We start from the raw sequence: 27777 nt of genomic DNA on the forward strand, positions 1-27777 counted from the left end.
AAGTGACATCAAAGCCATGCTGTATTGTTTTGTTGTTTCACACACTGGCAGACTGCAGGACCAAAGGTCAGTTCAACGCGCTGTCCTACCACTTTAGAGGGCGCAGGTCAGCTGATCACAGTTACAAAGACAGCAGATATGCGGACAGCATCAAGGAAAACAGGTGACACATCATTTGCAGCCACAACAAGGCATTTGAGAGCCATTTAGTTTCCACATGCATTCAGTGTCATTTACTCATTTTGCTTTTGTCTTTGTGTTTTGTAGCCCCTTGGAGGAATCCAGAAAAAATCACGTTAATGTTACTATGACCTCAAAAAAAAGCACTGATCCCACAGTTAGCGAATTCCATGACTTTGTCTCTGATATGCAGAAGACAATCACAGGCTTACGCAAACAGGTACATTCCTATATCCGCACAAAATCTCGAGGTTAAGTGTCGTGTTAGCTGGTAGATTATAAACATTTAGTAAATGGTTCTGGTCAGAGTACGTAGTTTTAATAGCCTCTGAACTATGCTACTATGTATGCTCAAGGAATCATACTTAGTATGTGTCATAACACTGACATGACACCATTAAAAAAAAAAAAAAAACTTTTACACATTAAGGACACTTTTACACTCCAACCTTTGGTACATTAAGGACAGCCCGTCAATGTAAATCCAGAACAACTGCATGAGACCAAATAAAACGAGAGTCCATCATTATGTTATCACTACCCCTAGAAACAGCCTTTGAGTCCACTGTTTGTCTTCCCATGTTTTCAGATTAAGCGACTGGAAGCCCGGCTGAGCAAGACTGACTGCACTGACAGTAACGGACGTGAGCGGACAGATGGAGCGAGGTGGAAACAGGACCCGTGCACTCAATGTGAATGCAAAGTAGGTTAAACATATGTACAGGAAACCACCAAATAATTAACTGCAATATTTTTATAGTTTCCAAATTGTTCCCATATGATATATATATATATATATATATATATATATATATATATATATATGTATATGTATATGTATATGTATATGTATATGTATATATATATATATGTATATGTATATGTATATGTATATGTATATGTATATGTATATGTATATATATATATATGTATATGTATATGTATATGTATATGTATATATATATATATATATATATATGAATGAATGAAAATATAAAAATATAAATATAAATAAATGTATATAAATATAAATAAATATATATATAATTATTTTTTTACACGTGTCTATAAATTTATATAAAATACATAGCACATGCTATTGTTCTGTATGTGGAGTCTCACAACCCACATTTCAGGACTCAAAGTTCTCGAAAGCCAAAATGTTTGAGTCCTGAGGCCATGTCATAGTTGTTTGGTTCGTCTCCCTATTGTTCTGCTGTCGGCTGGAGTTCCCAATTGTAACCGCAGGGAACTTTTCAATCCTCCCTAATCTAATAAAGTAACCAAGCCATTTGCCCCTACTTTCTTTTCTCCCGCAGGACACCAGAGTCACCTGCTTTGTGGAGTCTTGTCCGCCGGCCCAGTGCGAAAAGCCTGTCAAGCTAAAAGGCGCCTGCTGCTCCTTGTGCCTGGATGTAGCCAAGTGGCAAAAAGCAGACAGCAGCCATGAGTAATCCTCAGGACCTCCCGCCAGTCACACTCAAGTGTCTGAAACACTCAGACGTCCACCGAGAGGAGGAGACTCTTGAAGGTGTCGGTGGCCACCAGTTGCCTCGATACACCCAATAGCCTCATTTTTTTTTTTTTTGTTCTTTTGTATTCTTTTTTGGATCAGGGGAGAGGGTCATGTTTTGTTATTTTTGGATCGCTGCCTCCTCCGGGACTAAATGGATTCATCTCTGCTCCCTGAGGCCTCTGCAGTGCAACAATTTAGTCTCCTGTGTTTGCCCCCACCCCCCCAACCCCCTTTTGGCGTCTAATCACAGGGCCGGTTGCCATCAGCCCGCAGGAAAGGGAAGTAGATTGAGAGGAGGCAGGCCAGTGTTTTCTCAGGTTAGAGATGCCGAAAACTGGTGCTATTTTACCCCTTATGAATGAATTAATCACTAAATACCTTCAAAGTATTGTCATTTGTATGCAAAGCAGCCTATATCCATTTGATATCTGCCTATTTTTTATGCTGAATCACAATTGAGAAGATCATTTTATACAAGATAAAAGAGGTTTTGTAGTTAGATCATCTTTTAATCAAAGGTGCTTTCATGTCATGTTATAACAATGTATGTTTCGTTTTTGTTTTTCTTCCAAATGAACAGAATGTGAAACCCTATGAAAATTTTATGCAAAAAAAAAAGCGGGAGATGTCTACTGATTTCTGCTCCTAAATGTCTCTGCCGGCCTTTTCTGTCATATTGTGACATCATGTCTGTCCCATTATTGTCCTCAGTCTGCAAAGCCAAATGTTAGTGCGTAACATCTAGAACATATGAAACTACATTGGAGGACAGGTTTTTATTTGTGGTGCGGTTCTATCTACTGCCACAGTATTTGTCATCATACTTCACACACAACACACAATTGAAGGACTGCAATGATTACTGTTAACTTTTTGGAGGGTTTTGTTTTGCCTGCCTTGGACCTGCAGCACTGGATTGCATGCATTCTGTTGTCAAACATGTACGTATCGACTTTTGCAAAAAATTTCATGAACTGTTTGATCAAGTGTTTTCATTTCAGGAGTGTCTTCCCCCCTTTGCGGGTCCTCTTTAGTATTGATGCATTTAGAGAGATTTGCCGTGCGCGTTTCCTTGCCAAACTTTGTTCAGAGTGGCGTTACGTCATTTCGTCGAGAACGCTGCAGAGCACAGGTTTTTTTAACCCTCTGACCCTCATTCCGCTGTAATGGAAGCCATATGAGAGGTGGGAAATAATGTCGGGCAAGGGTGCTGAATGTTGGGATACAGACAATCAAAGCACATTTTCTACGTCGTGTTTTTGCATGCAACTAGACAGATTCCACTGCTTGTACACATAATGTAACAAGACAACTTCCATTCAATGCACTGGCTCACATATGTAACATGAATCATGTTTTTTCTTTTTTTTTTTTGTCTTCCTGTTTTGTGACAAAGCATCCGCGGTGTTCCCATCCATTGTTTTCTTTATGCGGTAACGTCCTGAGCAAGCATCTGTCACTAAACCGAAATAATACTGTCTGGAATGTTCCATCCAGGACGGGTTTTTACATTAAACTGTGTGTTTACAGTTCTCTCCTTGCCTGCGCCATTATCTAGTCCAGATTGTAATCTAACGTGCTCCAATGTGTGTCCATTTGACTGAATGTCGTGTTCTCATGAATATTCCTAGACATTAATCTTGAATGTCCTGAGCTCATTTACAGCAAAATACAATTTGGCTCACTTCCAAAATGTTGTGTGTGCCATTGCACTGTGAGGTCTCTGTTACCTGGGGAAACCATGTCCTGGTGGTCTCTACTGGCAACTTGCCGCTTTTCCCCTCTTAAATCCTTCCCAAGTGTCAATGGAATGTCGTGCGAAGACTGAACATGCCTTCCCAACACTGTCCCTTCAAAGTGGTCAATGTGGCTATACTAGTACCTATCATGACATTTGTAATGTATGTTTGCCAAAGAATGGTTTGCACTGTAATGTATGCCTCTCAACAGTAATAATAAAAAAATCAAGCCACATTTTTGTTTTATATACAGTACATGCACAATCGTTGTTGGTTCTTTAGAGCACCTGCGCGTCTAATGAAGCTTCTTTACAAGGCTGAAGGTCACACTTGGCAGATCTCAATAGATTGATAGCGAATCATACGCTGGAAAAATGAGATCACAGGCTTGGTAGTGCTTGGCCTTCACATGGCTGTATGCCCTCCATCCGACGTCTGGGCGCCGGATGAGATGATGGATGGTCTCCTTGGGAATCTCCTCCCAGACTTGGATCTGGCATCAATTTGTAGCTCTATGCTAGAGAACTCCTGTGGCCTCTTCGACAGAGGTGGTCCTGCTGCTGCTCTCAGTTTGTACTGGCGTCACCTGCATTCTTAAAACTGCTAGGTCAGAAGGAACCGAAGTTGGGTGAAATAGCAAGCTCAGCACTTGGTCCAAAAGGGACGGTTATCAATATTCAGCAAATTGGGTTGAGGATTCGACGTAGCTTGTTGAGTCAAGCTTTTAATCCAACACGGGGTTAAAACTACTCACTAATGAGTTCAACCTGGCTGGGACCGATTCTTGAGTCCAAGGTCAGCGATGTCATCCTCCAATGTTAAATTAAATTGACTTTAACTTCAGCACGCTTTCAAAAATGGCGAGCAACTTCACCTCCTGAGATCAAGGTCACTTCAGGTCAAAATCTGTTCAAAATCCACAGCTGCTCAGCATTTTTTAAGTGCGTAGTATCTCCTCCACACTCTTGACATTGAGCTGAGAGACCACGATCCTGTACCGTATTCTAACTGTCTTTGGGCAAGAGGAGCGGTACACCCAGGACTAGTCTAAGATAGCCCACAGAAGCAGACTGGAGGGCAACATTTTGATTCCTGTGACTCTCCTGCCATTGTCACATGGATGTGGTATCCTCTGATCCATAAATTCACAAGTGATCTGAACATAAACTCTAAAAAGTTATCTTTCATGAAGAGCGTTTGAATTACATGTCAATCAAAATCCAGAGGTGAGCACGTCGACATTTTCTGGGCCGTTATTTTCAGTCTTGATATCAAGTCGATTAAATCTGCAATTGTCATTACATCATCGTTCTTTGTTTTTTTTTTTTTTTCTGTCGCAGGATGAGGAGCACTTCCACTTTGGTCGAAGCAACCCCAGTGTAGTAATCACCCCCGCGACCTAACAACCGCGAGACATCCATCAGTCGCCTGCAAAAGAAGAGTCCGTCAGTGGTGGTCTGACAAGACCACTGAGCTGATTCGTGATGATTCCTGTGAGTGATGAAAACCCACAATGTTCATATATTTTTGACAAATTACCAGATCTGTTTTTGTTTCAAACCTGTGCTATATTACCACATTTACTGAGAGTCGACAGTGAAAACTCGCAGGAAATTAAGTTTCAAGTTGGTGTACCGGGCAGGAAAAGACATTATCACCCCCACAATAAGGGACCTCCCTCACTCATTATTATGTCTATTCTAGTGGGATCGAAATGTGATGTGTACTTCCTCAATAAATTTGTTTCCCATATTGTACCTCTTGGTCTAGTCCTGAAGCAATACATCACAGTTGCAGGTGGTGTTTAATATCAACTCTCAAATCTGTTTACGGAACCGGAAAATGGACAGACGATTGGAGGGGGGAAAATATTGCAACAACTGTGCAAATGCTCCTCAAGAGCCAAATCCTCCCACTATCACATTTGGGAATTTCATTTCAGCAACTGTGGTTCTTCGCTTTTTCTAATGACCTTGAGGAATGTTTTTCACCTTGCAGGTGGAAAGTCATACTCATTTCCAGAGCAAAAGGATGAAAGAGAAAAAAAAAAAAGTGCTGTCACACAGAGGCAAAATGGCTTTTGTATCCCGGGAGTGCCGCAGAGTGTGGGAGAAAAATGTAATGAAGGACGGCTTGCAGTGTGTGTTAGTCCCTTGACAAACAAGCCCACACAGTAAAGCACGTGATTACACAATCGCAGATGCAAAAGGATGCAGTATGATGACTTATCAAACCTGTTTGTGCATTTAACTATTAAGTTTTTAATCATTTATTTTTTTTAGGCCGGTTGGGGCTTCTTAGGTCGCATCAATTTGCGGTCAGACAAGTTGTGCATCTCATCTGTGGATTTCAGCAGTGTGTAGTGCAGTCATCGTTTGCTTACTTTTTCATATTTGAACATACTAGACAAATTAAAGGGATCATCCAGCCGGATTGGTCCATTTTTTTTTTTTTAACAAGCTCAATTTATGTTCGGTCCCAGTGGTCCTGCTAGTTTCAACCCTGTTGACCTTGGCCCCCAGGCATCTTGTCTAACCCAACAGTCTCAAACTTGGGTTTTAAACTGGGCAGTAATTTTAAATTAGATCGCAAATAAGTGCAGTCGTTCTCAGAAACCTTTGTTACATCTTGGCTATATTACTGTATTGTACTTTACTTTGGAGTCAGCCAGTCCCCCTCAAGTGCCTCCAACTGGTGCAAAATGCTGCTTCTTGTCTTTCAACTGGCGCTCAGAAGATGGCTCACAAAACCTCAATCTTGGCCTCTCTTCACTAGCTCCCAGTGCACTTTAGAGTTTGCTTTAAGATGTTCGTCTTTAAATCTTTAAAAGGCCTCGTCTCAGCGTACCTCTCCGAGCTCCTCCACCTCTACGCACCTGCTCGCTGCCTCAGGACTGTGAACCAAATGTTGCTGAAGTTGCCGAGGACTAAGCGCAGCCGCAGGGGGGATCGCGCCTTTTCTGTTGCCGGTCCTTCTCTATGGAATGAGCTTCCATTAAATGTTAGGCAAGCCACATTTTTATTCATTAGCTTTCGACTCAACATGAGACTGTCGCTGTTTCTGCTGTACTTCTGGTATCTATTGTTTATGTTTATCTGTTTTAATTTGTGTTCTAATTTCCCGTTAATTTATATTACACCATATGGAAAGTGCTTTGTTTTAGCTCCAGCTGTTGTGAAATGCGCTACGTTTACACTTGCATGTGTACTTTCAAATAATGTTTTGAAGTCACTGCTGTCTTTTGTCCTACAATTGTTGCCGTACTTAGCGACCTTCTGTGCGTGAATGCGATGTACATTTCGCAGGGGCCGCATAAAATGTGGCTCAAGATTTACTGCCATATTAATATAGTTTTAAACACCAAAACTGGCAAAGCAACAACCGGTTCCGCCATGTTTGATGACGCCGATCCAACACAGTGACGTAAGTCGACGTCCTCTCACGCGCCGTCCCAAATCTGCAATTCGCGTTCGCTTGTAACCTGCGCTTTCGAACACTACATGCATTTCAACTACGTGTGCACTTTTAATGAGAACTGGAGGGTGTAGGATTGGGATTGGGTCAGATATTTTTTAATTCTGTTCGCCTAAAAATAATAATAATAATAATACAAATCAATTGAGTTGTGCAGGTTGTGGGTCACATGGTTGATGGAAAAAGCTTGGAAATGACGAAACGTTGAATATTTGTAAAACAAAGCAAGTGCAGTGTTTCTGGTGGTCACCATTGCCTGTTCTTTGTTTGTTTGTTTCATTCGCTTAAATAACACCTGCAATAATTCACCATGTAGAATGCAACTTTTGACCCGTCTTCTTTTGGCCTCTCACTTAGTATCAAAATACCAAACTTTTTTCCCAGCTCTATTAAATGTAATTGCCAAAACAGAGCATATCCTCTCAAGACAACAGATGTGAAAAGAAAAGGACAGTATCTTCTTTTTCCGTTCATACTTTTTGCTCGAGAAGAATACACATTTACAGTACTGTTCCAAAGAACCGTCTGAGAGTCTCGCTGGCAGATTGAGTGAGTGGCAGATGGGATGACTCGTCAGTGCGTGACCTACCAACTTGTTGCTTTGCTTGCATTCCTTGTTGGAGAGCAGCGGGGTACAGTCTGACCCAGCACGATAATCCTCGAGCTGCCAGGAACCCTTATCAGCTCTGCTTTGGACCTAAAATGGGCCAACTAATGGGAGGAGTTGGGGGCAGCCAAGGAATGTATGTTGCCATGCACAAGCACAACCACTTTGACATGAAAAAGAATTACGTGCCTATAAAGCAGACACATTAGTTCTCAAAAGGACCAGAACTCGAGATTTGCAGATGCTTTGAATATATGCCTAAATCGAAACATATGTCCGTTGGTTCAGGAATTTAAATTACAGTGGGACTCCAAACTTTTACATTTTGAAATTTTATATTTTTTTTCGGATTCATATGAAGATGACAAAGTGGGGATATAGTCAAATTAATCTAGCGGTGGGTTAGTGCAAGCATCATTCAACTGCATGTTGAATAAGCACAGGTGAAACTCTCCTGCTTTGAACCGACTCTCAGAATCTCCCAAAGAATCCAATGACAACACAAAAATTGCTAGAATTGTCGCAATCTAATTTTGGGCTTGAAATAGGTGCTAGTTCATGACTTTAGAAACAAAGTGGATAAGTGGCAACCCTAATCATTATGGTAAGAAAACTGCAATTGTCATTTGCGTGAGACGCAACCAACCCGCCAAAACGTTTGTTTAAGTATCAAGTCAGCAATCAGGTGATATAAGTGTCATGTGTGCAACTTTTCACGCTTGTCTCTGTATTATTGTTTTCTTTTACTCACAACCCCACCTTTTTTACGAAAAAACAATTGCGGTCCCGTAATTTGACTTCCTTCTTCCATGATAGTACTTTACATACGTTAGCGAAACAAAAAAAAAAAAAATTAATTTACACCTTCATATTAGAGCTGTTTTGATTGTTTTGCTTTTTGACATTCAGGAGGCAACATACCAGATAAAAGCGCTGTTGCTGCCGGATGTTTTTTTTTCTTTCCAATTTCTCTTCCAGTAGCAGTATTACAAATCACGCAGAAAAAAATATTTCTGAATCATTATAAAAATCCCACACTAATTCATCTTTGCTATGGAGCTTGTTGCTTGGCAGAGTTCAGAGCGCTCAATCGTAACACTTAAAATGACATCACAGTTGCTCAGGGCTCAGGTAATGACCACCATCACCTGTTCTCTGAAGTTGAGCCACGATTGGTCGTTAGCTGAGCCCTGAGCAACTGTGATGTCATTTACAGTCAACAGAAGTGACAAAATGGCCCCTCCCTGAGATGGCTAAAAACAGCTGGATTTTATTGCTCAACTCAGATTCCGCAAATGCAATTTTAGTCAGAATGCCATGTTTCGACTGGTGGGCCTGCATAGAACAAAATCTTGGAAAGAGACTTTGGGCTTGACTACCCTTTAATGAAAACTTGTTTAATTGTCACCTCATGTGTCAAAAATTCCAACAGATCCCAAAGTCTAGGTGACATCTCTGAGCGGTGGTCTTCCCCATACAAAATGAACTGCAGTGTGCTTCTCTCGCATTTTTGTGGTTGGGAATGCACGGTTTCCCGCGGCTGAAATAACACATTAATGCTTGTCGCACACGACGCTTAAAGCCCACAAAGAATCCCGCTCCCCTGGAGATTTCACTAAATATTTTGTTTCAACTATGTAAACCTCCTCTCAAAGTACCTCAACAGGCGCTGCGCGATTATTTACACGACCAACCGAGCTTCACATGTGTCCCGAAACGAGAATGAAAAAAAAAAACGTCATAAACCAGTGAAACATTGAGTTGAGGAAATTTGCGGTCACGCTGGAATAAAAACTTCCACTGGCTTAATAAAGCTCCGGCTGGCACAACATTATGACAGACTTGATGTCTCGTGACTGCTTAAATGTACTGTAGAATTTAATATGCGTTTTTATTTTGGTATTTATCATTTCACGTCAAAGCCAAAAGGTAAGCAGAGCTGCGTTTTGTTATATATAGACATAATAGATTCAGATATGTGCTACGTACTTCACCGCTCGCTGCTGTTTTCAATGTGGTGGTGGTTTATTGTGTTAAGTGATGTGTCCATGTGCCACTCAGCTACAAAGAGTGTAGTGCCAAGGTCTTCAATCCTGTTCCTCGAGGGCCGGAGTCCTGCTTGTTTTCCATCTCTCTTTGCTGCAACACACCTGATTCAAATGATCAAGATCTTATCTTGCTTCTATAGGCCTTGCTGATTATCTGATCATTTGAATCAGCTGTGTTGCAGCAGGGAGAAATGGAAAACGGAAACGGAAGCCTTCAAGGAACAGGATTGAAGACCCTGGTGTAGTGTCTAACTCAAGTAAAAATGATTTTATTCTGTTTATGGGCGCTAGGTTATTTTCCCTACATGCTGTATTCTGCTCTTGCAAGTAGAAGCCACTTAAGTCATAACGCCAGACACCCACCACCCTCCACGCCCGGTTGTCATGGGGACAAGATCCAGACTCATCCAACAATAGTTGTATATGTGGAGTCTGTCGCTCTCTTGCATGAGTCAAGGCCTACCCCCTGGGGGAAAAAAATGCTGAAGAGGTAGTATTTTGTTATATCTACCATTCATCAAAGTGTTGTTTTCAGCACACAAAGGAACATCCAATCCACCGCCATCCAGTGTGTCATGCTGTGAGAGCATGTTAGGGCAAAACCCAAAACCCTTCAACATTGCTGACAAGACAGAAAGAATCAGACAGTCATAGCAGTCCATGAGATTGAGAACTGTGACTTCATGAAGTCACCAGATGTTGAGGTGAACACATTTTAATTGCATTTCTCCTCAAAGGCAAAACGTTGCAATGAGGTCTCGTAGGGCTGCTTGATTGAGGAAAAAAAAAAAAAAATCCAGATTATTTTGGTAAGAATAAATTATTATTCAAATGATCATTTTTATTTTTGGGGGGTGTACAAACCATGAGAATGTAAAAAATATTGGCAAAAATAATTTCTTTTGGACCAAATAAAATTAAATTTCTTTAAAAATAAAAACAAAAGTACAAATGTATAAATTCAAGTATGGTTTCATTGTATAAACATTGCATTGAGTTTACTTGTAAAATGCTTTTTAAATTGCCATATAACTGTTGTAACATTTAAATAGATGATTTTTAGTAGGTTTTTCAAGCCCAAATATGTATTTTTTATGATTTGGCCATTTATGATTTAATCCTAATCGCAATAGAATTTCCCTATATTGAACAGCCCGACCATTGAGATTTATTTCATAACGTTACCATAACAGCAGAGTTTTCTTAAACGAGCCCAAGTCTTAAACCTCTCGGTATCATTGCAGTGGAATCGTGGCCCTCGACAACGGGTTATTCTATGAAGCTATACAAACAGACATATTGTATATCTCCCAATACTGTAATTTGCGGAGTGATAAGATCTTCAAACATTTTATGACACGCCCACAATCCTTGAGTGAATACCCTCTTATTGGAATACTGTGCAGTGAATTTAGTTCAGGAAACCATCTAGAGAATGTACAAGGATGCTGTACCTTACATAATTCAGGAGATTATGATTCTCGTTATTGACTCCAAATAACCACAACCCTGCTTAAGCGGTATAGATAGATGACTTGGTGCTTGAATTGGACCGATGAATTTGTGGAGGGGCAGCTGTCCAGAAGCAGGGATGGATGAACAGAAAGATGGAAATGTGTACTGCTTGGACAGGTGGGCAGATACTTTCGATGGCTTGTTGGTGGATGGAACGGATAGGCTAGGATGAAATGTTTGATTGGATGCACATGAACAATGGATAGATGGACATACGGATGGACATTTTTGGGAAGGACAGACAAACTGATGGATACTTCAGTGGATGAATGAACACATGGACTGTAGAATTGATGAGCTGAACATTGCGGAAGGTTGACAAAATGATTTTTTTTTTCTTTTTAAATGTTAGCTTTGCTGGTATTCCAATACAGTGTAATCAAGTCATAATCTAACACGCAAACAAAGGTTACTGATGACATCTAGTGGTAGTAAAAGGTATAACTAAGGGGTACTTAATGCGTGTCCCCATCAAACCCGTGCGATGGATTACTGTATTATTGTGAGAAGGGTTTTAGTGATTTAATTTATGAGGGTCTGTGTTTATATTAAAATATGCACTGCAATTTGCTAACAACCAGTCCAGGGCGTTTTCCCTTCCAGTCGCCTGCAGGCAACTGGGATAAGCAGGATAGAAAATGGATGGAGGCATAATCTATCCCACAAGCCATTCACTCCCCGGTTGGGGTACAACCTGGACTAGTTTCATGTCAATCGCAGTGCACGTGATGTTTGTGGCAAAGTTAGAAAATCACAATGCTCTAATAATAACGTTCAAGCCACTATTTAGGGCATCAACAGAAGCCTTGAAGATCAAAAACAGAACAAAAAGCATAGAAATTACAAAGACATTTTTCAAGAAATGTACATGTCATGTCAAAGATTGTTCTTTCTTGAACATTTTTTTCTGGTTTAGACTTTTAGAGAAATGTTTAAACTAGTGGTGTCCAAACAATGGTCCGGGGGGCATTTGCTGCCCGCCTTCCATTTTTTTAGCGGCTTATGGCAATACTAGTATTAATAAATTGTTTTTATGTAGAGGTTTGTAAGTAAACTAGAAAAAACATGTTCTCTTCATAACAATCAACAAAGATAAATCACAAGGAAAACTAAATTCTGCTCTGTGTCAAGATCCAATTTGTGAACATAAAATTATGCGATTATTAAAGATAGCACTGCTTTTGTTTCTTAATGTGGAGCTGTTCTCTTCTGAGCCGCAGACCACACCGAAGTCCTGAACAATTCTGCAAGTAGTTGCCTAATACCTTACACAGGACTTTTTATATTCATTGTAGCAGTTTTCCTAAATAACTAAACAATATTTAAATGCTTGATGGATTGGCTTTAGCATGTGTAAGGAATGAAAATTGAAGAATTTCAAAGAGGCTCTTGTATTTATCCATGTTTCGAAATGTGGCCCGTGGATGAAAAAGTTTGGACACCCCTGATCTAAAACATCACAAACAGGTTATACATTTTGCAGCAATGGTCCCCAACCAAAGGGCCGCACGGATTAAAAAAAAATAAAAAAAACTTGTAGAACTTTCGGTTAATTAATTAATCGAGAATTAAAAATATTTTATTTTGAAAAGAGACCGGCTTCTCTCCGTTACATCCATCTATGATGACGCATGTCAAGGTGCTAATATATATATTATATATATCTCGCCGATATGACACCCACAAGTTAGCAAAAATGAGTAAAAAAAACAAAAACAAAAACAGACCACGTACAAAGCCCGCTCTGCACAATACGCTAGCTGCCTCCTCGCCTCGGTCGCCGGTCCGCAAAAGTAATGGACTTGTATGAACCGGTCCGAGGCAAGAAAAAAAGTGCTGACTTCATATCAATAATGGAGTCCAAAAGCAGGAGTTTTAAAAGTAGCCTACTTTACTATTCACACAGAAAAATATAGCCTTTTATATTGGTGTTTAAAAAAATGGCATCCTTCACAAAGAAATAACATGTTGCTTGGCTGCAGTATGTTGCCTTTGCTGACTCATAGAGATGCACTTTCCAGAGCTCGACAAATCTTCCAAAATGTTGTTCATTGAGATATCATGCACTAAAAGAGGAGAAGTTGTTGGAGCCATCCGAATACTTGAAGCCGGAGATGCAGACGTCAGACGTGCCGCGTGACGAGCGGGCCGAGTAGATGTACTTCTTACCAAAGCACCACAGGTCCAGCACGATTTGCCTGAAGTGGCTCCGGAATTTGGAGCCAATGAAGGCATAGAGGATGGGGTTGACGCAGCAGTGAAGGTAAGCGACACTTTTCGAAATAGCCATAACTTGGAGACTGAGCCTTTCCCCCTGACAACCTCTCTGTTCAAACAGATCCAGCGTGTGGTTGAGCAGAGCCACATTGTAGGGCAGGTGGCACGCAATGAAGAACACGACCACCGCCAAGACCACACGGATGGCCTTGTGCCTCTGGCTGCTCTGCGCTCGAATCAGCGTGCACATGATGCTGGAGTAGCACAGCGCCATCACCACGAGGGGCAACAGGAAGCCAATGGCCATTTGAAGGCAGGGGACCAGCGTTTTGATTAACTTTGCCGTCTCGTCGTTGCTGAAAGACAGCTGACACATCACATGTGCGCTCTCAGCCCCAAGGCTGCTCTCTTCAAAGCGTTCGGTGTATATAAGGGTAGGGAGCGTTAACGCGGCCGCGCAAAGCCATACGGCAGAGCAGATGAGGCGGCTGTAAATGAAACTGGAGCGAGTGCCAAAGGAGCGTCTGGCCTGGACGATGGCAACGTACCGATCGCCGCTGATGCACGCCAGCAGGAGCATGCCGCTGTAGAGGTTGATGCTGTAGGCCGACCTCAGCATCTTGCAAACAACAGTGCCCATTGGCCAGCTGTGCCGCTCGTTGTAAATGATAAACGGCAGGGACAGCACAAAGGTCAAGTCGGCCACCGCCACATTGGCCAGGTAGACATCCGTCATTGTCTTGGTTCTCTTGTAGAATATATACGTGACCACCACAAGGATGTTCCCGACCAGGCCGAAGGCACAAATGAGGGAGTGCATGTAGGATTGGGTGATGACTTGAGCAGGATTTGGGTCCAGGTTGCACAGCCCCGCATCTGTATAATCGTCAGTGCTGGGATTATAATAGTCTGGAGCCACCGAAGACATGCTTTCTGTTGAACAAAGAAACATTTTAAGACCCAACATTATATTTGCATTTAAATTAAATCTAACCAATCACCTGAAAAGGACTGTTACACTGGTTACCAGCTAAATGTAATCAGTGATGCCTCTGTGTCCCCCCTGCCCCCAAATCTTTTGATGCTGGTTTTAAAAAATGCCTTTGCTTTTTTTTCTCGCACACAACCGTATCCCAGGGGAGCAACTACCTATTTTCTGGGGAGTATGCAGACACATAACAAGTGCCCCGCCCCTCCAAAAAATAAATAAATCAATAACAATTTAATTTTTATACATAGCCTATAAATTCATTTCTTGGGGGGGGGTACAACACTTTTATTTCAAACTTTTACTTTTATTGAGCGTTTCATTTTACAGCAGGTGATTGGCTAAATGAAAAACCCAAGAATATGTACAATAATTAAAAATGTCCAAAAACGAATTTAGCTAACTTCATTATTTGCTAGCCAATTGTGGCTCTTACTAAACACACGTCACAATTTACCCGCTGTCCGTTAACCACTTTGAAAAGATGGTTTTCATGCCTGCATAATCGTTCTCTCTCTTTATTTTTCGGTTTTGTGACCCTGAGCACTTTCTTTTTGGATTCTCCATCGTTACTATTTTCAGACGTTTGAATTGTAAACTCTGCCCGCTCGCGTACTCGAGTGCGCGCGCACTGCACTCAGTTTGTGTCTGTGTGCGCGCGGCGCGCGGGAGGGGGCGGGGCGCCATTGACAGCCACGGAGCAGAGGGGCGCCTATCAGTGACGTGCCTCTATTAGTATTAGTGATTCGATCAAGCCTTTACCACACCCGCGAACAAACAGCTGTTTAATACATGAAATGGCCACTTCAAAATTATTTTCCTCCCATCGCTTTGGCGCCCCCATGCGCCGCATATGCCGCATACATACCTTTTGCGCCACTGCATAACCTAATCGTTAAATCATCAATATTACAAAATATATTACTATATTATGTATTGTATTTTTAGTATATGATGATTCGGAAAACCTGATGCGCGAGAGAAAAAAAACAAGCGCATAGTAAAAAACTGTGAAAAATATTCCAAGTTAATTTACTGCTGTGAATAAAAAAAATTAAAACAGCAAATGTTTACCATCGTTAAATACACGTGTTATATCCACCTGCAGCACGTTGGTCAAGCTATCTGTCCTCAACCTGTGGTACAAGTACTTCCAGAGGTATATGTCCGTTTGTGTGTGTGTGAAAAATCAACAAATTAAATGTTGAAATGGTGTATATTGTTACAGTGTCTTAAATTTAAAAAGTCGATAAAATTACATTTATAAAGTGAAGTTCTGTTGTATATTTTAAAAAGTACAATTCTTTTGCGTTTCATCTTTTAGATTTATCCAGAGAACGTATACATTTTTATTGAATCATTGAGTATATATTGTTTAATTTCCTGTTGTTTTTTAATCCGTGCATAATGTTCCAGTGACTTAGAGTACTGAAATAAAATCTCTGTCTATTTTTGATGAACGCTTGGGCCTAGTACACTACTGTATTTTAATGTTGGTCATTATGCTGGTATTTATAGAACTTCTTTTTTGAGGTGGTACTTGATCACGTATTTAAGCTGTGGCTTTCCTGTGTGTAGTTTGTACGTTGTGCTTGTGCTTGTGCTTGTGTGCATTTTCTCCAGTTACTCCGGCTTCCTCTCACATTCCAGAAACATGCGAAGGATAAATGTCAATGTTCTAGTTTGTCACTGACACCTTTGAGAATCGAGACCACTACCACGTAAGACGGGCAGAAGGATGCCCAAAACTGAGGGAACCGCTATTGTTATGATATGATGTCAGTTGTCTTATTAATGTGGGGGACAGTTGATTCCACTTTTAGATGCCCCACTGTAAATGGTGAGTTTGTCCGTGAATTTCTGATAATAAAAAAAAAAACGACAACAAAAAACGGCAATGTCAGCAAAACCTGAAAACCACTTGCGCTCTGTGCGAAGGATAAAAGTCAGTGTTCTAGTTAGTCTCTTCCTCTGGTTGTGCATGACCCAATTTCAGCTCCGTTTGTCAAGTAAGCGACTCATTTCATCTTTAAAGTTGATCTGATCCTTATCAGTGAAGCTCTTAGACATACCCTAAAATGAGAGCGCAATGGAAGAGAGTCACACATCTGATGGGGGAATGAAAACAGGTCACCAAAGATCAAGTAAAAATGCACCTAAAAAAATTTAAAAAAAAATCTACACAGCACAGAGCACCCATATGATCTGGCATACATTTTTATAGCTTCTATGTGAAAAACAAATGTGCAGAATTGGCCGAAAAATGGAAGTAATGGAGCATGTCAAGCACTCAAAACTGAAGCCTTGTACGTAACAATATTGTCTCTGAGATTACTTTAATACCAGAAAATTATCTAATTATCTACTTAATTATGCTGATTTAAGTTTTTATATTACAACTCCATTCACACTCAATGGTTTCACAAAATGTTATTGGAGCTGTGTAGAAAAACCTTGCCTTTGCAAATATATTTAATGTTTTGCCGTGATTGACATTGTCAGAGAGTTCACAATAATTAATTAATCAAATTATATTAAAGGTGCAAAATTTCTAAATGCTAAGTAGGTTTCACTGCGCGAAACCTCAGACACAATAATGATGATAAAAGACCAATAATAAGAATAAAAAAGAGAAGAATATTAGTTGTTAATTTAATACCTTGCTAAAAACGCTAATCAAAACAAGGTTATTTTCTTTCAAAGGCACGATTTTCCACACAACACCAGAGTTTCAAATCTTTTTTCTTTGTGTTTAGATTCGATGTTTTTTTTAATGATGATCCCTTCATTGTTAAACAAATCAATCAAAAATATTAGCATCCAAAGATGGCATTTTTCTGTTCATAACATACCTTCAGAATGTTGGTACTGACCGAGTGGAGAGTTCTGGGTGAAGTACCAGAATGTCACCAAAGTCGCTTATGACGGAAGAATTGAGCAGGGGACGTTGCAATCAGAGATCTAAGCAGCAATGTTTAAAAAGAAAAAAAAAAACGGAAGAAGACCCAAGGGGGGGAAAACAACTGAAGTCAGGTCAACCGCTTATTTCATCTTCATGTCATTTAATTTGTGAAAATTATATATATATATATATATATATATAGAGAGAGAGAGAGAGAGAGAGAGAGAGAGAGAGAGAGAGAGAGAGAGAGAGAGAGAGAGAGAGAGAGAGAGAGAGAGAGAGCAAATTGTCTATTCACGCTTCATTTGACTTCCAATGCACTTAGTAGAAATTGTTTCAAAGAAAAATGATCATTTTTATATATATATATGAGTTATTCCACTTTAATCCTTATTTGCTTTGACACCCATTTGAAATCTCTGATCACTAAAATGTGACAATGTACTGAGGATGTCATTTTTGCAAGTTGAGCAATTTCTCTATTTTGCACAATTCAATCCCTCATTGGCATTGATTGATGAGTGGATTATATTGTGTTATTTGAATGTTTTTGTTGTCGTTTTTACCAGTAAGTGTAGGTCTGAATAAATGAAACTAATATTTATGTGATTGCATATTGTGAATAAGCCTGACCAAAACGAAGACTGCTTTTTAGGTAAAAAGTCATACGATAATGTATCGACCAGGTGTCACCACTGTGGTGCCCTCCGGCCTGTCCTAAAAATAGCTCACCAGTTACATCCAAGTGGGCATCTGCATAATTCAACATCATTATAATGTCAATTGAATAATTTTGTGTCATATTGATGTTGAATTGACATCATATGTCCACTGGGATATGTCTTGTGTTTTTTTTTTTAGTGTGACTGTTCTTAAATACATAAAAATAAGCTCTACCTACCAGTAAGGTGCATTACATCTTTTTGTATATGTATTTATTTTTTGTTTTTAAATTACACTTGTACTGGCGTAAATGTGGTAAAGACAATATTTAACCAACGGCAACAGCAAAACATAGAGGTCAAAGGACAGCATTTTCGCCCATGACCAAAACATAGTTTTTGTGGAGAAAACCGAGCGGGAGACAAGTAAATGAGGACATGATTTACCCTCAAATAATTTGAGAACATTTGTTACTATGAATTGTCTATAGTAGCAATTTGTGGGGGCCAAGATTGGTTTTCAGTTTCAAATTTCAAAAAGGTTGGCGCAGCCGCTTTACCCCTATATGACCAGCAGGTAGCGCTATTCTTCCAAAGAACTAATACAAGGAATACGATGCATGTCTCGTGAAGTATGAAACAAACTTCATGTTGAGGAAAACATGTTTTTCACTCTGAAATAGTAGCTTATTCCATTGCGAAGTTCAAATCCAGATCCAGTCAGACAGTGTCACAATTTAAATTAAAGCTATATAACAATACAATACAATAAAACTTTATTTATATAGCACATTTCACAACAACTAGAGCTGCAGCAAAGCACTTTCCATATGGTGTAATATAAATTAGCAGGAAATTAGAACACAAGCAGTTAAAATCAAATCAAAAAGTGTGAACAAAAAAATAATTGGAGGGATTATGGAGGTTTAATTGTTGGGAGCGTTATGATCCTGAGACGCTGTGCCAAGAGAGAAACTACAAAATAAAAGTAATAAATGAAATAGAAATATACAATTTGAAGGTTAAATAACTGTCTAGTCCGTCATACAAGATCCAATCTATTCTTTTCAAGTATTGTTGAGAATAAACGCGCGTTTTTGTCACATTGAATGAATTGGGTGCATGTACCCAACGAGTAGGCACGAGCCTGGTTTTATTTTGTTGAATGCAACCGGATGTTTCTCGCAAATCAACCCAACGCGCGATGTTCACCTGGCAGGTAACCCGCCCCGCAGGTTCGCCCAGTCGATCACGCTTCCGACTAACTCAAAATTGGCCAACTCGCCTCTCCGTTTTTAAGTTTGTGCCTCTCTGTTCCTCTGGCGTCTTTTCCAACCCAACATGAGTAAGTCGAGCACTTTAAAAGTGAAGAATCTGTTCAAAATAAAGTCACCGGAGAAAGAGGGCAAGGGAGCCAGACAGTCGGACTCAGTCAAAGATGGGGCAGCCACCGTGTCCAGCGGAGACAAGTGGCGGACTTCACCGGCGAGTCCCGGTCCTGGCAGCCCCGGCGACGATGCCACCGCCGCACTGCCCGGCGATGGCGTGCTCAGCTCTACCAAGGAAAAGAAACCAAGGCGACTGTCGTTCAGGTTGAAACGAAAGAAATCGAAGAAAGAAGGCAGAGAAGGAGGCGATGATGAATTCTTCCCCAATGAACTGGACAGCTTCAGCAGCCACATGTAAGTGTGAAAACCAACTCCATTTGACACCTCGGATGTTCTGTTGTAGTTGTTAACGAATTAAATGTCGTAGAGGTAACTGTAGTATTGCTCCTTCGCGTTTTATCTCACGTCCTCATATGCAATTATGGCAGGCGTAAATGTAATTTGCTGCGTTGTAGCCATTTTGTGTACAAGTTCCAAGACTGGTGTTCAAACCGAAACCACCAGTTTTCCCGTTTAGTGTACTTCCAATTCATAGACTGCATCTTCACCACCTGAGCCTCGTGTGCAATTTGAGCATCCCATACAATATCTAGAGGGAATCTTTGTTTAAACAATTGAGCATAATAAGCAAATGATCACCCAACAGTATTGTTTTTTTTTTTGGCAGATATTTTAGATAGGCCGAAAATGCTTATTAGTTTACGGGGTCTAATAATACGACCTGACCGATTTAATTCACCGGCCGATTAAATCGGCTTATTGCCTTTGAAGCATCGGACAAAATAATGGCCGAGCTTTGCCAATTGTTTATAATTTTTATGCACGCTAACCATTTACAGCATTCCGTCATCATCTATCACACATGAATCTATCATTAAAATCACCTTAAATCGTTGTATTAAAAAAAAAAAAAAATCAATCAAAAGCTGTCCATTCTTCCAGAATTGGGCATCTCAGCAGATGTTTAAATAAAAAAAAAAAAACGTGGGTTCACCTCTTTGTTTTCATTCATGCTGAGTGGTATCCAAATGAGGACACTGTTTAACTGAAGTGGCCCGCCCTCAAAATATCGAAAAGTTGACATTTTAACAAATAAAAAGAAGACTCCAGCAATCAAGGCTGTCCTTAAATCTCAGGAGCAATACTGTTAATCTATAACTGAAATGCTAATGGTGACTCTACATCGTTTTTGGGTCGCGGGCAGGCATCCCACCAAAGCGTGGCTCTTTGCGTTTGTGCTGGACAGATTCTCAGCAGGGATGTGGAGACTTGCATGAACGGAAATAAAGCCAGGATTGTATTTTATTCAACTATTAATTAACATTTGGTGTTCAGATGGATATGCTTTAAAATACGGAAGGAAAATCTCTTTGCCCTTGACTTTTTCCTTTTATGTGCATCTTTAAATTAACGTTAGACACTTATATGGTGGTATGGTCTTGGTCTTGGTGTTGGTCTTTCACTTGTATAGCGTCTCAGTGGTCATCTCCCAACCTAAAGGTTGTGGGTTTGATCCTGAGCCTCTGCGACCTTGCCCAATTGTCATTGAGCATAATACTGTTGATTAATCGATTTAATTGTTGCACCTATAAAAAGTTACCATTTTCCATATACTGCCGCATGTATCACCACTGAGCTATGACGTTTCAACGAGATTTCCCAGTCCAATCTGGAATGAATATTTCCAAATAGCATTTGGGAAGTTTTGTTTTGAAATGCTGCTTAATCAGTGCAGGGTTCGCGGTTAACCGCTTCCCGATTGCCCGGGGCAAGTGAAATTTGGCCACGGGCAAGGTAAAATTATGGGCAACTTGCCCGACCGGGCAAGCATTTTTTAAAGCAGCCAAATATCTTTAATTCCGACGAAAACTGTGGCGTGATCTGTTTGTGTGCACTGTATGGTGATGGTTTAACCCAGACACCCCCTTATGTTGTGGTATGGTCCATTGGCCTTATCGGGGGCAATGGGCGGGCGCTCCGGGGATCAGTTAGTTCAGTGAATGTCGAGTTAAAGTGGACGTCAATAAATCCCGCAGTATTGGAACTCGCTGTAGTTGCATCCTCATTTGAAGTTTGAAAAACACAACAAAAACCTACGATATTTCGGCCTAAAATTGACAGACGGAAGTTTTCTTACCTTCTGCGCATCTTTCTGCGCATGTTTACAAGTGGCGACGAGTTCTTTCAAATTCCTCTGACATGACTAAAATAGCTCGAATATTTTTAAGTAGACAATTCAGTTGTGAGTAAGGAAGGGAGTAATATTTGATTATTGGCTATTAATTCATTAGCTCCATGATGTGACCTGACATAGTGTCAGTGACTGTGTTCTGTTTATGCTATGAAACTTATGGAGTCAGCACCACAGGCACTGGTCTTAAAGGAATACACAAATTTCCCACACTCATAATTTATTAATGTGATTCCTCAATTAATAGGCTCTCCTGGACTTAAAATTGATAATCTGGATTGCTGTAATATCGTTTTCCCAATTTATTTTAATTATTAAAACTACAATTAACATTTTCAATAACTGCACAGGATGATACATTTGCTCTTGTGAGTAGGGTTTCATGGTTGATGATGAAAACAAGATTAATTTATGCTTATCAGATTATATGTTTATTTACATATGTGGCGCACATTTTACAACCATAAACATTTTATTCTTAGAGAAAAAAAATTGTCACTTGCCCAAGTCGGGTAAGTAATTTGGCCACTCGGGCAAGGCAAATTTTAGTGGCACTTGCCCTATGGGCAAGCAGTTTTTAAAGTTAACCGCGAACCCTGCAGTGAAATTGTACTGCTGCTGCTACTACTATTTGCAATATCTTTTATTCAGAAAGCAAAATGAATCAACAACTTCCTAGTATAAGACTGTTTCATACCCAGACATGCTCATAACAATTAAACCTGAACTTTCCCGTTTAAAGATCAAAGAAGGAATGAAAAACTAGACTGCTATAATTAAAGAAAAAGAGGGAAGTGGAAAAAAAAATAGAAACGTGCCACAGAGTCCTGTATAACGCAATACAATATAATATGGGTAGCAGAGTTAATTTTCATCCATTCATTTTACATCAGTCAAATATAACAAAATGTAAGTCTACCTAGTCTACTGATTCTTGTTGCGTAATTTGTAATGAGCACATCAACATGTGAAAGCAGCCGTGTTAGAAATTGACATGCAAACATAACCACCACTGGTTACCTCACTGCTTTTATTTCCTACCATTTATTTGCATTTTCAACTACTTTATTTTCCTGGAAGTGTCTGATGACAAACTTTGCACACTTTTATATTCCGTTTTAATTTCAGCAGCAGCTGTAATAGCAATAGTGCAGAGTTTGCATGCTTCCCACATGCCTGCGTAGATTTTCTGCAACTTTCTGTCTTCCTCGCACATTCCAAAAACACACATGAAAGGTTAATTGAAGACGCAATTGTCCATCGGTGTGCCTGGTTCGTCTTTTTGTGCTCTGTCATGGCCTGGTGACCACAGCTTGACTGCAGCTCACCCAAGTCGTGACCCCAACGAGGACAAGTACTATAAAAAAAAAATGCTTGAATGGATGCACGTTTGTTGTCCAAACCAATTGGATAAGAGCTGGCGTTGCTTTGACTCTAGTTTGGTTGTCACTAGACTGACCTGCAATAACAACGGTTGGTTTGATTTGGAACAAGGCAGCAGCACTAACGAAACCTGTCATGCAGGGTATGACACATCAATCTTTAAAGGCAACTTTATGCGGTACGTCAGCTAAATGTCACACATGGAAGGAGTTGGAACACTGCAGACTCCGACTCTTGACGGAAATGATTAGCGCTGCCACTTGTTTACTGGCATGAGAAGTCATCCCATGCCATACCACGCAGTAAAATGAGATTTTAATTGGGCCACAATTAGAAAGCTCGGCTTTTCATCTTACTTTGTCTTGCGTCTCCTCGTGAAAAAAAAAGTATTTGTCTTGGAAACTGCTTGTTAACAACTTCACTAACACTATTGTGTGCGTTCATAATGGGGCTGCAAGCAAAATTATTCTTATTATCTTCCATTTCGATTTGAAGCCATCTTATTCAAAGTTTTTTCAATTTATGTAACACAATGAATATGTTTGGGGAAGGGCCAAGACTTTTCAGTTGATCATCAGAAAAATGAATAATTCCAATTCATATTGATGACAAAATCATGGCACAACGATAACATACTGTACGCGTTTTGGTCACACCGAATCAAGCATTTTCATAATTTTTTTTCAATTAATCATATCAATCGTATTAAAAAAAATGAATTCCCATCCCTTTATTCAGAAACAGAATTTCAATTAGAAGTAATTATCGCAAATAAAAGGAAACGCCTTTAGTCATCTCACTGAAGAAGACTTGGACAGTGGAAAGGACATCAGAAAATGAAAATAAACCAATATTTTTCATGCTTACTGGCATTTGATTATTTAGCCTGGAAGACGAGGCTGCATTTTTAACCAGGCGTCACTCTTTGATTCATGTTCATACATGCATACTTAAAATTCCATAGCATGCATTTAACAAGGATTTCTTTTTTGGCCATGTTACTGTGTAGCTTGCTGGCTTTTGTGATGCTGAGCCAACTCGTACTGGATAGAGCTCCTGTGCCAATCCAACCTATCGTAGATGTCATCATGTCAGTGGTGCTGAAACAAATACGTGTGGCAAGAGAATCATATCATTTTCGTTCTTTGTTGCACTGACACCTCGATAGACCAACTAATATAATTCTGTTGGGGGAAAAAAAGTTGACCAATTGGACAAAAAATGGTCGATGCTTAATACTTTTCGACCGACAGCATTGCCAGAACCATCGTAACCTACAGTTACATTACTTTGGCACCATGTTGAGTCTTTTGAAATAAACACATTCCTGCCAGTCCCAATGACAGGGAAAAGTTTCAAAAGTGCTTTTATAATAAAATGTCAAGTGTAGTTGGTCAGGGTTAACGTGAGGGAGTTACCAAAAATGAACCTACAGATCAGTGATTCTCTGCCGGTGGATCGGTTGCAAAACGTGGACCGCAGAAATGTGTAGAATAATTACAGGGTGTCGTGGACATTACCGGCATCAAATGTTCTATAATTGTTTTTTTTTTTGTTTTTTTTTATTGGATTGTTTTATAATCAGCAAGTTTTACTTCTATAAATAACTAATGCAATCCTGACTTTTCTACTTTGTTAGTTTAGTGATAGATTACAGTGCGTAGTCAACTTAAAAACATAAGCAAAAAACTGTATTTCTATATTATATTGCATGGGGGGCTTGCTGAATAACAGACTTCAAGTAAAACTAATTTATTATCACACCCAGCTCTGCTATTCATCCATTAGCACATTCCTAAACTAATCTTTTTATTTTCTCAATCATTTTACGGTGGAGTACATCACGTGACACGTTGTTCAAAATGTTCAACTTTGTTTAGTTGACGATGACAAGTAAAGTAAACGTACAGCAAAAACAATTACAGTCCGTCTATATTTCAATTATTCATATTCAAAACAGCACTAGCAATGCCAACGGACTCGATGCAAAACGCTATTGGCTGGTGAACAGAACCAGCGGCCATTACAGAACTCCAGTATTTGTTGTTGTAGCCCTAATGTTGTTGTTCATGGAATGACTCCTGTCCAGTGAAGTTGCTTGGTTGGAAGTAAATATATCTAGTTCAATAGATGTTAAAGAAACCTGTCATTCGTTATGGATAATGATATATGACTTAGATTAATATTAACTCATTCACGACCAGCCTAGTAAAAAAAAAATTGATTTTGACGTATTTATCCTTCAATGGTATTGAATGAGTTAAGGGGTTTAAAACCAACAGAAAATTCTTAATGCCTTGCATAGCTTGGAAGATACAGGATTGGAGCACAGGTCATTGAGAGGAAACTTCGTCTTGTGTGCTGAAACTTTTATGAATACTGTACTTTTGTGAGTAAATAATACGCCTCACGGCAACTTCAAAGACAAGTTATTGCGTGTAACAAAAACAAACAAACAAAAAAATTAAGCCGTAAATCACTCCACACATTCCAAATTACAAGTGGTTGCTGCTGCAAGGCCCAAACTGATCATTTGTGATGTTGGAGGTCACAGATGTTGAATGTTTACGGTGATCTTCTAATGTGGCGAGATTATTTTGCGTAACTGATTTCAGGACTCTGTGAGGGTGTACTAAATGATTCTATACCTGCTTTGTCCTCTGGGGCACGGTCATACGGCGGTGAATTGTCTTTGATCTTTTAAGACCCGTGAATAGCCAGAATCCGTGTAGAAGTGACACTGGAATGGAAACAGCAACAAACGCTGAGAAACATTGCGAATAATAAAAAAAATCTAAACTAAACTAAAACAATTTTCGAAAATAAAATTAAAAATACTGTTTGGGTGGTGAGAATATGCAAATTTGCGTGTACCAAACCAGGAGTGTACGGGGGTTCTGCTTTATTGATATTCTGGAGAAACTCAGGGTTCTGCTAACCTCTGATTGACATGAAGGAGTGTCACTTCATGACTCAAATGATGCAGCCGCATATCAGAAGACGAGGCTAGAGGCGTCAGCACAGTCAAATACACCAGGTGGGCTTGGAAGGTAACATGAGGGATGTAAGTATGCATAGCTGAGCGGCCGCAACTGTGACTCATTGTTGCCTGCACATGTCATTTTACGCCAACAAGCCTTTGTGAGGGTTAAGTTAGCTCTCACTGAAAAGTGTTAATGTGTTATTTAGATTGTTTTGTTGTATAGAGTATTTTGGTTAAATCCATATTCTTGCACCTTTAGTGCACTTGAGAGGTTTTGCTGTTAGCTTGATCAGGTTCTCCGTGTTGTGCTGTCTCACTTTTCATTTGTCCTTAAGGCGTGAGCACTTGTTTTTGTGCCCACACTTGGACAGGTGAATGTTTTATTACTTACAAATTTGTGTTAGCACCCATTAGCCTTTGAATGAGAAAAGACAAGTCACTTGTATGTCCATGCTATCATTATTATTATTATTATTATTATTATTATTATTATTGTGCTCCGCTAAGAATATCGTGTGTTTTCAAAACCGCCTTGTCTGGTTCAGTTAAGTTGAATAGGTGTTTATTTACCCACCTGGAACAATTTGTTCTGGTGGGTGTGAATACATGGCCATACGTAGGTGCACACCAAAACACCTGAGCTCTCCCTAAGTCGTTTTGAATATGTACCCTGTATGAGCTCAACAGTATTCAACTGAACTATCAGGTATTGCCTGCAAGCTTAAGCAAAATAGCTCCCGTATCAAGTTGTTTTTCCAATTCTGGATCACAGTAGGCCAGGTAATCGCCACAGCAGTGAATTGTGATTCGCAAACTAACTAACCAGGTTTCCTCCTTTAAAATCAAATCAAAAACAAAGTTAAGACATTGAAAACAATTTAAAGACAATGAGACACATTTAAAGTGTTACACTCCATTTAATGTAATTCTCCTCCCTCATTTATAATGCTCGTGAGGTGCTCATTAGTAGTTTTTAAACGGATCTTAAAAATGCATCAGCTGGTTGTCACTAATATTGATGACAGAATGTTTGTTTTCAAACTGATGCGATTGATTTTACTTGACTGCACACATTTCAATACAGAAATCAGATAACAGTTGGTCATAGTGCAATGCTATTTCTTGGGGTGTAAGGATTCGTTTTATCAATGATTTGTTGCGTCTGATACGATTCAAGGACGTATTTAGTTCGATACGATCCAAAACGATTCAGTGGCTTGAAATTGATTCACTTTTTAGTCAGTATTTTAACCAATGCGACTGTGAACTAATTGCCTGGATTCTGCATAGTGCGGGTGAAAATGCCTGTTTCCTGTTGTTTTTATAAACGAATCAGGTAATATTAATTATGGGCATTAAATATACGTATTTTCCTGATGGACTTGTATTGCTTTGCAATCAATGAAATGCGAAAACAACAACATATTATTTAGAATAAATAATTTCAGCTATGTATGTTTGATAAGACTTTTTTTTTTCAGACCGATACCAGTACGAATATTCAGTTCAAGCTCTCACCAATACTGCCACCAAGTAACTGATATCACTAGTACTTTTGATATAAACATTTCTATTAAACCACTGACCGATCATTTTAGAGAAAGTCCTCTTGTTTTTTGTTTTTTTTAATTTTTTTTTTTATGATCAAAGGCAGAACAGCCAACCTCCAACAGAGAGTATGTGTTAAACACAAACAACTTAATCTGAATTTAGGATTAATTTGTAATAAATTAACACAAGTGCAAAATAAAATTGACGACTCTCTGAGTTTTTGTCTTTGTTCAAAATAAATGAAAGTGCAAAAATAATAACCCTCAGCTGTTAACTCTTCAGCCGTTATTGAAAGTCAAAGCAGTTACAACAGGATATTCTCCTCACAGCGTCTATGCAGAGTAGAGCAACAGCCAGCCCAACTCAGGAATCTTTGTGTGCATGCTTGTGTCCACCCGTCCGTGTACGGCATATTGCATCCGTTCATGTTTCA

At 39.6% G+C, this 27777-nt stretch overlaps 3 protein-coding genes and 1 long non-coding RNA gene across 5 annotated transcripts in view; 3 read left to right on the forward strand and 1 right to left on the reverse strand.

The window, feature by feature from the left end:
- Window positions 1-3687, forward strand: part of pxdn (peroxidasin) — a 46031-nt gene extending 42344 nt beyond the window's left edge. For both annotated transcript variants that reach the window (XM_088289019.1, XM_088289085.1), the window contains 4 exons: window positions 52-163; window positions 268-400; window positions 770-883; window positions 1500-3687. In XM_088289019.1, coding sequence (XP_088145145.1) covers window positions 52-163; window positions 268-400; window positions 770-883; window positions 1500-1634 — 494 coding nt within the window. In that variant the 3' untranslated portion in view covers window positions 1635-3687. The remainder of the gene's footprint in view (window positions 1-51; window positions 164-267; window positions 401-769; window positions 884-1499) is intronic.
- A 3021-nt stretch (window positions 3688-6708) lies between these two features.
- LOC148343419 (uncharacterized) lies at window positions 6709-14497 on the forward strand. Its single transcript, XR_015845069.1, has 3 exons — window positions 6709-6858; window positions 13101-13342; window positions 13418-14497. It is a non-coding gene; the product is annotated as an uncharacterized LOC148343419 (long non-coding RNA).
- Window positions 13139-17243, reverse strand: ccr6b (chemokine (C-C motif) receptor 6b). The gene is made up of 2 exons (XM_088304682.1): window positions 17137-17243; window positions 13139-14229 (listed from the first exon to the last, which is right to left on the reverse strand). Exon 2 carries the CDS (start codon window positions 14222-14224, stop codon window positions 13139-13141), a length of 1086 nt encoding a protein of 361 aa, XP_088160808.1. The 5' UTR covers window positions 14225-14229; window positions 17137-17243.
- A 1835-nt stretch (window positions 17244-19078) lies between these two features.
- The window catches only part of crybg1a (crystallin beta-gamma domain containing 1a), a 36853-nt gene continuing 28154 nt past the window's right edge, over window positions 19079-27777 (forward strand). Inside the window, exon 1 of the mRNA XM_088289316.1 lies at window positions 19079-19530. Coding sequence (XP_088145442.1) covers window positions 19190-19530 — 341 coding nt within the window. The 5' untranslated portion in view covers window positions 19079-19189. The remainder of the gene's footprint in view (window positions 19531-27777) is intronic.

Source organism: Idiotropiscis lumnitzeri, chromosome 1 (assembly GCF_059441095.1).
Source record: "Idiotropiscis lumnitzeri isolate Australia: NSW breed Sydney's pygmy pipehorse chromosome 1, RoL_Ilum_1.0, whole genome shotgun sequence".
NCBI classification, from domain to species: Eukaryota; Metazoa; Chordata; class Actinopteri; order Syngnathiformes; family Syngnathidae; genus Idiotropiscis; species Idiotropiscis lumnitzeri.

Coding starts and splice junctions, on each gene's coding strand:
- ccr6b (XM_088304682.1), bottom strand. CDS start 14,224: ATGTCTTCGGTGGCTCCAGACTATTATAATCCCAGCACTGACGATTAT.